Below are 12,373 nucleotides of genomic sequence, written 5' to 3' on the forward strand. Positions count from 1 at the left end.
TACAGGAGGTCGTGGGTTCGATCCCGACCCGGACACCTGTATATTTGGAGTTTGCATATTCTCCCCATGGTCGCGTGGATTTTTTTTCCGAGTCCTCCGGTTTTTTCCTCCGCATTTAGAATCAACGCTCGTTTAGAGTATTTGGCTGCTATAAATTTCGACATGACAAGCTCAGTGGGCTTTACCTGCAAAAATTAAAACGGTCGTAAATCTCCCCACCCACCTGGCCCCATGCGTACAGCATCTTGAGACGTGGTAAGACCTAGAGGCTTAGAAGTAAATTAAAATAGTAATATATTCAGCTTGTGCCGATGCCCCTCTGTAAGTCACCGATGTCCCATGTTGCATTGAGCAAACGCCATGTTTGACTGCAGTAAATAAAACAAAACAACAACACGCAGCATTTAAAACAGTGCACCGGCTTTATTCTCCCGAGAATCCCATCGTGCGCACGCGACGTACACTCACGCGGCAGACTCTAGAGAATAATAGCGGCCCTTCACCTTCCCGTCAGTGATCGTCTACTTAAGCGTCTATTCTTTACGCACTACAGAATAGTAAAAGCCGACACAGAGCACCCCCCCCCCCAGCCCAAGCGGAGTGGAACGGTTTCGAACAGCCGCACAGACCCGACGCCAGCAAAACTAAAAAAAAAGCAAAGGCACTCTCTAACAAGGCGCAAGCAAGCGCCTTTCTATTCCCAGGTTTGTGTTTCAAGAGCTGCAGAATCCGAGAGCGGAGTTACACCGTGCGCGCCCTTGAGCGGCGAGGCTGCGCACTGAACGTTCGTCTAAACCACCGTTCACCACGTGTCTGCTTTTGATGGTCTTCTGATGCACGGTGGAGTTGATACTTAGTTTTTAAACTTCCTAACACATGCTGCACCGGTACCACAATTTATTGTCAACAAGTTGCAGTGCCACAGCACTGGTCAAGACAAAAGGCAATGTTAAGTGGCTCTTTACTGTGTTAGTTGATGTGTTTTTGCTTTGTTGTTCGGTACAATGTCCGACGTTTTGTTGCACGTGCTGGGCAGCTTCTTCAGGAACTGTTCGGTTCAGCCGTTCACAGTTAAGTTCTTGAAAAAGCTTCACCCGGCACACGGAGAGAAACGTCGGACGTCGTGCCAGACGAGACGCGGTGCAATGCATGGGAGTGCTATGAAGAGGTCGCTTTAAAGAGACGTGTGCATGTTGAACTTCCTTTGCACCATACGTATCAAACCGTGTTTTTGGTGCGAGCGTCAGTGGCGCGAGGAAAGGGGACCTAATGCAGAGATACGGCGAAAGGATACAAAGTGGACTTCAAAAGCAAATAGCACCCCCACCCCCTCCACCCACAGCCAAATATTTCACACTGCATATTTTTTTCCAACACGTTATATTTGTATTCTTTTTTTTTAAAACCTTCCAGCTATGCGACCTGCACTCTTGCATTCCAATCCTCGTCGTCTCCGCGTCCGCCAACGCGGCTTCATTCCCGCTCGGGAGGTGCCCACTAGGGATGGCATCGCGACATCGCACAGCGGGGGAGGCGGTGGGGGGGGGGGGCTGGAGCCAGGTTGGCAGGCGGGGAACGCAATGCCCGGGTTTAATTTCGGACTTCGGTCGTCTCCGACACGACGCTGCCGTCCTGCGTCTCGATCGACTTGATGATGACCGTCTTGGACGACCTGGGGACGGCGCTCTCGTAGTGGGAAGTCAGGTCTGCCGGAGAAAAACAAAGCAGTCGGGAGTGAATTGAAGCAACTCGCGCGTTTTATACGTTGGCATCGCACGGTGGATCGTGGTTGCGCTGGTTAGGTTAGGGCAGGCTTCTTCACTCATTTTCAGAGGGGGTGGGGGGAGAGCCACTTTCGCCGATAAGACATCAACGGTGCGAGGGCCGCCACACGTTTGAAACCCTTGGGTTTGACAGCACGATGATGGCGGTGTTTTCACTTGTTGTGTATTGTCAGAGGCCTCGTTAAAAGAAGGCCACCAGGGGCCGCCAGTGGCCTGCGGGCCTTGCAATGAAGGACACCGCGTTCGGGTGTGTGGGTGGGAAGATTCATCGTGGGTTCAAATTTTGTTCACGAGTGAGCTCAGGTCTACGGTTCTCCAGGTTACGCGACACGAGTTCCACTTTGTGGGACGTCAACAGGGGTTTTTCTATGGATAGACTCGGCATTGGCACAGGAATGTGGAATTGCCACCACTGAGAAACTACTTTGTGTTTGATGCACTGTTTATTATATGAACAGCGATGATAATGATGAAAGTTATTACGAAGATGATATTGAAGACAATGATGATGATTATGATAATGATGAAGATGAACACGACAACAATGATTATGACAACAAAGACGACGACTACGACGATGATGACCTGTGATCACAATCGCGACAACGGTGAATTTACCGTCATCCCCAAAGCTGTAGCTGTAGTTCCTGGGGTTCCTCCCTCTGGCCCCGGCAAGGGACGACAGCCTGCAGGACCACGGGCGACAGCACACACAGCAAAGCACGACCCAACAAACGAGCATCTCAGAACAAGCAAAATACAAATCACCCCGGGCCCTGAAAACCCGCGCCGAATGCGCGTGCGTGCGTGCGTACGTGCGTGACACTCACCGGTCCTCCTCGCCCTCCAGCAGCTTGCCGTAGGTCGCGATCTCGATGTCGAGCGCCAGCTTCACGTTCATCAGCTCCTGGTAGTCACGCACATGCTGCGCCATTTGGCGGCGGCTGTCGGCCAGCTCCTGCTCCAGGTCGGCGATCCTCTGCTTGGCGTCCTTCACCGCCTGCTCGCCGAGATCTTCCGCCTCGGCCACTGCGCGCTCCGCTTGCCCGCGCTGCGCAACCACACGCACACCTGTGACCATGTGCTTGCGGGCTTGTGTGCCGGTGGGCACAGGCGTGTTTGTGTGTTGTACTATTTGCGGGCGACTGCCTCAAATGGGCATCTTCCGCACAGTTTAATCATCTCTATTAGTGCTGGTCACCCACCACCTCGTGTGCCGTGCCGGCCGTTATTCGGTGCTACTTGCTAACAGCACTTGCCCAAGCTGCCTGTCAAGGCTACAGGAGGGATGATTTGCCTCTGCTCACCTGTTGCTTCAGCCTCTGGACCTCGCTCGTGAGGCTCTTGATGGTTCGCAACAAATCGTTCAGCTCCTGCTTGGAGTTGCGGATGTCCTCGTTGGATTTGTCTGCGGACGCGTTGATGTCCTCAAACTGTCGCAAAGCCGTGAGGGGGGGGGAGGGGTGGAGGGAACACACGAAAAAAAAAACACGCTCAATGGTGCCCGACGGATCCCGGCCCCGTTCGTCTCTCCCGTGGTCACAAACCTTTTCTCTCCCAGGGCTCCACGTGTGGACAGCAATGGAAATGCGATGGAAATCACGGCGATGAAAATGTGATAATAGCAATTACGACGACGACGGTGGTGGTGGTGATGACGGTAACGACATCGACGATTGACGATCGTGGTGCTGGTGCTGGTCCTCACCTTGACCTTGTAGAAGTCCTCGGCCTCTTGCCGGCTCTGCTGGGCCAAGGCCTCGTACTGGGAGCGGACGCTCGCCACGATGTCGTCCATGTTGAAGTGGCGGTTCGTGTCGACCTCCACCGTCAGCGAGATGTTGTTCATCTGCGCATGCAGCTCGCGCAGCTCCTGCGAAGCCGAGACAAGAAGCGCATTGGCGAGATGTTAACTCCCTCGCCCAGTATGCAGGAGGTCGTGGGTTCGATCCCGACCCGGACACCTGCTGTATATTTCGAGCTCGCATGTTCTCCCCGTGGTCGTGTGCAATTTGTTCCGTTTTTTCCCTCCACATTTACAAACAACGTGCGTTTAGAGCATTTGGCTGCTATAAATGTCGACGTGATGAGCCACTTCATCGAGCGATGCGAGGGGAGGGGTCAACGTGGCTCGGCCAAACAATGGTGAATTGCCGCCAAAGCGTGTCAATGAACTGGCTCACGATTCTCCGCGTCATGATTGATTCGAGTTGTCGATTCTATTTGGTCCCGTTATCTACCACCTCGTTTGTATTGACCGCAATCGTATTGTGGACTTGCACGGCTTCGTTCGTGCCAACTGGCATTAATTGTAGAATTTGGGTAATAATTTACAAGACATGCAAATTAGCTGCGTGCATATAAGCAAGGGCTAGAGTTGCAAATAAACCGCCACATTCCGAATGTCTTTTGCCAATGGATTGAAAATTATTTCAGCTTTTGCGGTCGACGCATTCACGAACAACAACAAACCGTCAACGTTCGCCGCGCAAATTCCTGCCTTGCGGAAGACACCGCACCGGCCATGCGAGGCGGTGACGGACAACGCTTGACCGCAGCCAAGCGAGCGCAAGCGCGAGCGAGGCAAACCCAGTTCCCCCTCGCCTCAAGTCGCCATTTGCCTACGGCTCGCCATGAAACTCTGCGCGCATGTTCCTCAATAGCACCGTGATCTAAAATACGTCAAATGGGTTTGCATGCGTGCATTTTATGCCGAACTTCTTTTGCACCATGCGCACCTCGGATTAGCACGGTCGGCTTCATACGGTGTGAAAAAAGTTCAACATACATACGTATAGGCGACTACTCCGGGACAAAGTACCTTCTGCAAAGTCAGTAATAGAGAGCTCCGTAGGCATGGAGCGGACAATGAGAATTTGGGACGTTTTTTTTGGGATTTGCCTTCGATTTGCCTCGTTCGCTGTGCAAAGTATCTGCTTTAAATAAACAAGCGGGATGAAAACTTCAGAATACTGCTCAATGTACAGCGTGGTCCAGATGTCTTTTGGCCCCCATTTAATCCTCTAAAACGTAATCGTTTGGATACCAACATAGGGATGTGAAAACCGAATTGAATAAGCAAAGGAAAAAAATGTTTGGGGTCACAATACATCTGGACCACTCTGATTGGTGAAGGTGGTGGGGGTGGGTGGTCGTGCCGCTCAAGTTAGCCGCGGCCAGGAATACAACTCAGGTGGCCCAGGCCATGGGCACAGTGTGCTAACCACTGCGCCACCGCTCACCCCTGACGTAACAATTCAAAGCTAATATTTAATGGAATGCCAAACAAGCATCAGCCAGCGGCAGGTACTGTGCACCGAGCCTCGGGACGAAAAGCAGAAGTTACGTTTTTTTGCTCCTCAGAGTCCATTTATTTGACCATACCCTCACAGGAACCGGTGATGGCGGGGAGCGTTAGACACGGGACGATAGAAGTTCGGCACAACATTAGACGCTCTTATTCACCTGAAGACGGAAGCTTGTGATGCCTCCGAAACGTCGTGATTTTTATTTTATTTTTATTTTACTTTTATAAATTTAATTTTTTTTTACCTACGTGACTTTACCGAAAAAACCTGAGAATATTAATCCTTGCAGTCACGAAAGCTTCAAATCTAGAATTGGACGCTCTGCGCTTAGCTCTGCCAACCGCCAATTATAAGCACGGCCCTCCCCGCAGCCGCCTCCGCGCCGCCGCGAGACGCACGGCGGTCACCCCGTCCAGGCTGGACGCCGCCAAACTTGCGGGACCGATTTGATCAGAGGCCCACCGCGCGCTCGCTCTCACCTCTTCGTAGATCCTCCGCAGGAAGTCGATCTCGTCGGTCAGCCCCTCCAGCCGAGCTTCCAGCTCCACCTTGTTGAGGTGGGCGTCGTCGAAATCCTACAAAACGCAACGGTCGTGAACGTTGAACAGAAGCCACGTGGGGGGCGTCCCGGAAGTGTCCAGAGGTTCCTGGTCTCAACGGGGCCTTCGTTGTTGTTGATATTGTGAATAATGTTTACAGCCATTTGCCAATCCACTGCTGGATGTATGCAACACCACGTCGGTGTCGGACACAACAGGGGGGGGTGTTATGGCCGTACTTCACCGCGCTGGTCAATATTCGGGTGTGGTGAAGCTTGGAGATAGGCGGAGGTGGTGCGGATTCAGACACCGCCGACAGCCGACGTTAGCCGTGGTCAGGAATTAGATCGACGCTATCCTCCGCAAAAACCACTCCACTCACCTGCAGTTTGCCGTGGATTAAAAAAACATGGATATTAGGGATGAGGTTACTGCCACTGTTAGTTGGGTCCTTTTATCTGCGCACGTTGGCATTTGCGGGGAGACCCACCACCTCTTGAAAGATTAGATGCCGAATAAGAGCATTGGCTGGTGCCAGAAAACAGCGACTTTCTGCAGATCGAGTGGCGACACCGCACCGGGAGATGTTCATTTACCGACCGTGTAAATTATCAAGCGGCGCGTAGCCGCACGTGTTGCCTGGGCCCCGTCTCACGGCTGTAACGCTCCGACCCCGTGCCCCCTACTGAACATATCTGTGAAAAATCGCTTTATTGCTCATCGGATTTCTCCAGTATGAATAAATATTCTGACTCCCATGTGGCTGTGGTGGAGTGCCGTGCTCAGGGCACGGCGCGCGCGAATGTCCCTGCTCACCTTCTTGATGAGGACGAACTCGTTCTCAGCGTGATTGCGGTTGTTCAGCTCCGTCTCGTACCTAAACGTCGACGGATAAAAGCGTTTTCATTAAAACTCAAGTGGACAGATTAGCATGCGTGTGTATAGTATGTATACACACGCATGTCGAGTTTCTTTCGCGCTGTACGTATATAGAGTCGCGTACATAAGCGTGTGGAGGTTGAGTAGGGCAAGGAGTTGTGAGAGTGAGCAGGGAGGAGCAGAGTGGTTCTAGATTTGAAGCTTTCGTGACTGCAAGGATTCATATTTTTAGGTTTTTTCGGTAAAGTCACGTAGGTAAAAAAAGAAAATTAATAAAAGTAAAATAACAATAAAATAAAATCACGACGTTTCGGAGGCAACACAAGCTTCCGTCTTCAGGTGGAACCGTCACAGCACGATAGCTGTATCCAGCTGTGACGGTTCCACCAGAAGACGGAAGCTTGTGTTGCCTCCAAAACGTCGTGATTTTTATTTTATTTTTACTTTTATTAATTTATATTTTTTACCTACGTGACTTTACCGAAAAAACCTAAGAATAGGAGCAGAGTGGATTGAGAGGGAGGTGATAGGAGAGTGTGCGGAGGGGAGCAAGAGTAGAGCGTGGCGAGAGGAGAGAGATGGGCCAGTGCGTGGAGGAATGTAGAGTGAGAGGAGAGAGGGGGGGGGCGGTAGGAGAGTGCGTGGAGGAGGGGAGATCGCCATCCGTACTTGTTCTTGAACTCCTCCACCACGCCCTGCATGTGCCCCACGTCCGACTGCAGGTGCTCCTTGTTCTCCTGCAGCACCTCGAGCTGGCGCCTGAGGCCGCGGATGTACTCCTGGTAGATGTCCTCCAGGTTCGACTTGTCATCGCCCTTCGCCTGCAGCACCTTCCACTGAGCCTCCAGCACCGAGCGCTGCTGCTCCAGGGAGCGAACCTAAGTGCACGTTCGTTAGGGACATTTAGCTCTCGTTAACAGCGCCGTGGGGGTTTGGAGGGAGAATGGGGCAGGGCACGGTAGTTTCCGCCATCCCTCAGAGCAGTCCCATTAGCACGGTCGGCTACGTACGGTGCGAAAGAAGTTCAACGTACATAAATTCCAGTCTGTCACCGAGATATCACGCTTCTGTAGCTACTAACGTACCGTAGTTACTGTTCCCACCAACTTCGCTCATCGGCTCCTAAACCCATGTGAAGGAGTCGGGACTAGCAGCCGCCCACTCACCACACTGCAGGTCAAATCGCTTCTCTTTTCGGCTTCTTTCCTCGCACCACTCGACTTTGGAATTTCCTCCCATCGTTTCTTCCCCAAGTTCTTACAATAATAGCCTCGCTCACTCAATTCGAGAAACATCAAAACACGAATATTAAACCTTCCACGGTGCCGCTTGTTGCTGGGTCACGTGACTCTTTGGGCCTTTGGTGGTCAACCACGAGCAAGAAAGAGACATATATATCTGTCGGAGCCTCAGAATGAGCTGATGGGCCTCAGGGCAGGCCTCATCTGGATTTTTTTCTCAGGGCCTCCAAAAAAAACGTTTTTCGACCACCCTTCGTTGTGAGTGACAGGGGGCGGTTGTGTTGCTCTCTGGAGATTAATGGAGTCGTTGTCCCAATTCATGAGCAGTAGCATCAATGTCTTCATCATCATTGCAGTCTCCAGCATGATCGATATTGCCATCCCTGTCGTTGTCGACTTCGGCATGAAAATGTTTTTCATCGCCATCATCATGACCATCACCGTCATCAGCATTACCAATTTCTTTGCCACCATCGCTCTCAACAGCATCGTCATCATCAAGATGATAGTTGGAATTGTGTGACTATAAAGGAATTCAATAAGTTCAGTCTGTCACTTGACTCTTGATTAACAATTTTTAATGTTGTGGAATTACTCTGCAACCACCTCAAGTAGTAACTAATTGGCACGTTTGGCTTACGTGACAACCATTACTGGCTTTGTCGGATGATGGAGGGTTACGACATATTTATACTTACGCGATCTAACCCAAAAACCTTTATTATGAATCACCCTTCATTATTTTAACGTTTGGGAAGTTTAAGTGTTTTATAAAAAAAAAAAAGTCAACTTGAAAAAAATACAGATATGAACCAACCACCTTATTTAAATTACTATAAAATTATGACAATTTGTATAACCATTACTACAGTTAAAATAAATGTGCAGAGAGCCATACATTGAATGGAATGCGTGTGGAGTCTGGGGATCAGTTGCTACTGCTAAAATGGCACAAACATCAGCTTTTCCACTCGTCGTTTTTAAGACCCGGAGTGGATTTCTCGCCTCGCCCGCTCTCCCGTCTGCGCTCACTGCATCCGTCACAGCTCAGTTGACACTGCAGACCCTGCTGGGTAACTCAATCCTCTTGCATAAACAGCACACTCACTGTACCGCCCACATACACAGGTAGCGTGTGTGTGGGCGATACAATAAACGGGTGTGGTGGAGTGCTGTTGGTGATCACCTATTAAGGCCAGCACGGTGTGGTAAGGACCACTCCCTGCCTCCTTTGTCCCCCTCCCATTGCCGATGTTGACACACACCGTTTCAGGTACTCATTCAATGCAGAGTTGACCTTGGGGAGGCCCAGGACAGGTTCTGATCTTGCTCTGCCACGAGTGTTAGCCATGGTTGGGAATGTAACTCGGGTCACCAGGTCGTGTGGGTGCGCTAACCACTGTACCACGGCTCCTCACAGCAAACTAACAAGGCCCTACATGCACACAGTATTTCTCTAACAACCAACTAAACCCCAAAACACACAATGCATTAGCCTAATGCTCCTAAGCATTAATATCTGCATGTGCATTGTCAACGAAAAGTAAAACTTCAGTTTTATGGATGAAGTGAATGAATGTAATTTACTCATTAATTATGGAAAAGGTTTACGTCCTACATGCGTGTACAACCACTTTGGTCATTTCGGGGCTGGATGAGGGACCTGCCCACGCCGTGCGGGTTGTGTGGGTTTTTGGCCATACTTCCCCAATAATGGACTAAGCTCTTATGTTGATGAGGAAGTTCTATAGCCCAGCCCTGGAGAATTAATATCATTCCTAGCGATGCCTTCTCGCAAAATTTTGACTTAAAACTTTCGTGACTGCAGGAATTCATATTCTTTGGTTCTTTCGGTAAAGTGTCGTAGATAAAAAATTAAATAAAAATAATACAAAATACAAAATAAAATAAAAACTCACGACGTTTGGATCGCAACACAAGCGGCCGCCTGATGACGACCACTTGTGTTGCGATTGAAACGTCGTGAGTTTTTGGTTTTTAATTTTTATTTTGTATTATTATTTTATTTTCTATCTACGTGACTTTACCGAAAGAACCAAAAAATATGCCTTCTCATTGTTGTTCCACTCGTCTTCGTCCACCACGTGTTGACTGCCGAACGTGAAATGAGTTGAGGTTTTGCTATCCAAGGTTTGACCAAGGAAGGATGAGGCATGACACGTGGACTTACTTATTGTTGCTAAATGGGTGGGGGATATGCACAGGACTGTTTAATGCGTGTACTGCGTAGTGGTTGGAGATACACGCATGCACGCATGCACGCATGCATGCATGCATACGCTCATCTATAATAAATGCACGCACCAAAAGTCACAAGTTCAAACAGGTACACACACCTGTAGCGTACATGCAGAAAGAACAACCACACAGGTAACACCACGCAAGTGTGTACACATGCATGATACACACGAGTCTGAACTACAAACCATTTTTATCTGACCAAGTAAGGCCCACGGATCTGTGTAGCTCTTTTTTAGAAGCGACCTGGCCACCAATAACAGCTAAACTAAGTGGCTTATCGTGTTGTACTTTATAGCAGCCAAATACTGTAAATGCACGTCGATTCCAAATGGAGGAAAAACCGGAGGAACCGGAGAGAAATCCACGCGACCACGGGGAGAACACACAAACTCCAAATATACAGCAGGCGTCAGGGTCGGGATCGAGCCCACGACCTCCTGCGTACCAGGCGATGTAAGTTAACATCGAATCACCGTGGCGCCCTGAACACACCTACAACTCACGAACCTATCACACATGCTAGAACAGACACACACACACACCTATAACGCTGCATCGGATATACACACACACACACACATCTATATATTATCTGAACCACACACACACACCTTGTTACACAAACACCTGAAATATCACAATCTTCCAAAAAAAAACTTTTTACGCACACACATCAACAAAATACACAGAAACATGCCTGAATATTGCAACGCCTCTACATGTAAATATGAGACACCTAAAAATATATATAAGTGTAATATTGCAACTTAAACAAGACGCACGCCTGCATCATGCACACCAATAAATGATGACGCGCACTCATAGGTGTAAATACATACCTGAACATATTCACACACAGTGTGATCGTGTTCCAGTAACAACTTGTAATACACCTGTCCATTCTAAGACCCAGATTTTAAATAACACCTGGAGAGGTACAGCACCCTACTGTACTTGTAGATTACAACTGCGAGCAACACCGTAGGATACACGTACTCGGCGCCTATGTACCCAACAGCTTGCAACAGACACCTGCACATTCTAACACAACCAAGACACAGATCCCCCGTATCGGCTTAGACGGTTGAGGCAAGTGCTGTTTGCGAGCACCTATGAAGGTCGGGACGGTACACGAAGGGGTGGGTGGGTGCCAGCACCACGCCCGACCGCCTTTGTCTCCCCAGTGGCGATGTTTACACACCGAACCAGGTACTCGCTTGAGGCTGAGTCGACCCGGGAATGGTTCAGGTAATCGTCACTACTCGTGTTGGGAGTAGCCGTGGGAGGGAATCGAACTTGGGCGGTCGGGTACGTAGCGCAGCGCGCTCACCGTTACGCTACCGCTCCCACACACATCTCATAGGAGATACAACTTCGTCCTACACACACCTGTATGCGATACACCTCATAGGTAATACACCTCCACACACACAACAACAACAACCACCGCCATTTGCCACGAAGTGTGGGTGACGTCGCCACGGCGCTTGTGCCAGGCTACGTGCACTTTAAGGCCACGTGAAGTGTCGAACGCCCGCTGGCAGGTCACGGACAACAGACCCAGCAGGTGCCGTGGGTTTTACCGACCGAGAGGAGTCGGAGACGACTGAGATGACACACACACACAGAGACAGACAGACAAGCACCTTGTCGATGAAGTTGGCGAAGCGGTCGTTGAGGCCCCTGATCTGATCCTTCTCCTGGCTCCTCACGTCCTGCACAGAGCGATCGATCTCGGGAGGGGGGGCTCCCGTGAACAGGACCCCCGCGGACGAGCGGGATGCACGGCCATCGTAACGAATGGACGAGCGAGCGCCTTTCAGACTACCCCCGGTCACCACCGACTTGCTGCTAAAGCCACGGTTGCGGAGGGACATCTCGCTGCTGGTGGCTTCCTGCGTTTCTACAAATATCAACCCTTTTACGATGGAGTCTTCCCCTACACCCGGAGCGTGAACGTGGCAGCGGTGAGCCGCGCGTGGTTTAGGACCTCTGAGCGAACTGCGTTCCAAAAAGTCTGTCTCCTCTCTCTCTCTCTCGTGGGCTGTGCGGTGATGCGCGGTGGGAGGGGAGCGTGGTGGCTTGCCTCGAGTCGCTTGGAGCCAGGTGACTTGCACACCTGGCCCTTATATAGGGGCCCGGGCGAAGGGGCGTCTGCTTTCGTTATCATTGGCCGAGGGCGGATTGCGCTGGCTTGGGATTACCGTAACCACACGCAAAGATAAAACTCCCCCGTAGAGCCTTTGGCAGACTCCCGGGGCAAGTGCTGTTGGGGAGCACCTAAGAAGGCCAACACGGCGAACGCGATCGAGGGTGGTCGGCACCACGCCCGGTCGCCTTTGTCTCTCCGCATGCTGATG

At 50.6% G+C, this 12,373-nt stretch overlaps 1 protein-coding gene across 1 annotated transcript; it reads right to left on the reverse strand.

The window, feature by feature from the left end:
* Positions 1-403: 403 nt before the first annotated feature.
* Positions 404-12,128, reverse strand: LOC144729085 (keratin, type II cytoskeletal 8-like). The gene is made up of 9 exons (XM_078608977.1): positions 11,660-12,128; positions 7,180-7,388; positions 6,448-6,508; positions 5,572-5,667; positions 3,493-3,657; positions 3,092-3,217; positions 2,615-2,835; positions 2,403-2,470; positions 404-1,706 (listed from the first exon to the last, which is right to left on the reverse strand). The coding sequence occupies exons 1-9, from the start codon at positions 11,888-11,890 to the stop codon at positions 1,591-1,593; spliced, it is 1,293 nt and encodes a 430-aa protein (XP_078465103.1). The 5' UTR covers positions 11,891-12,128; the 3' UTR covers positions 404-1,590.
* Positions 12,129-12,373: the final 245 nt, after the last annotated feature.

This window comes from Lampetra planeri, chromosome 31, assembly GCF_965212315.1.
Source record: "Lampetra planeri chromosome 31, kcLamPlan1.2.h2, whole genome shotgun sequence".
In the NCBI taxonomy this organism is placed as follows: domain Eukaryota; kingdom Metazoa; phylum Chordata; class Hyperoartia; order Petromyzontiformes; family Petromyzontidae; genus Lampetra; species Lampetra planeri.

Bases quoted from the DNA above. Each gene is read 5' to 3' on its own strand.
- LOC144729085 (XM_078608977.1), bottom strand. From the start codon at position 11,890: ATGTCCCTCCGCAACCGTGGCTTTAGCAGCAAGTCGGTGGTGACCGGG. The intron at 7,389-11,659 runs GTGCTTGTCTGT...ACGTGCACTTAG, and splicing joins TCGCCAACTTCATCGACAAG to GTTCGCTCCCTGGAGCAGCA. The intron at 5,668-6,447 runs GTGAGCAGGGAC...TGCGTTTTGTAG, and splicing joins AGTTCGTCCTCATCAAGAAG to GATTTCGACGACGCCCACCT.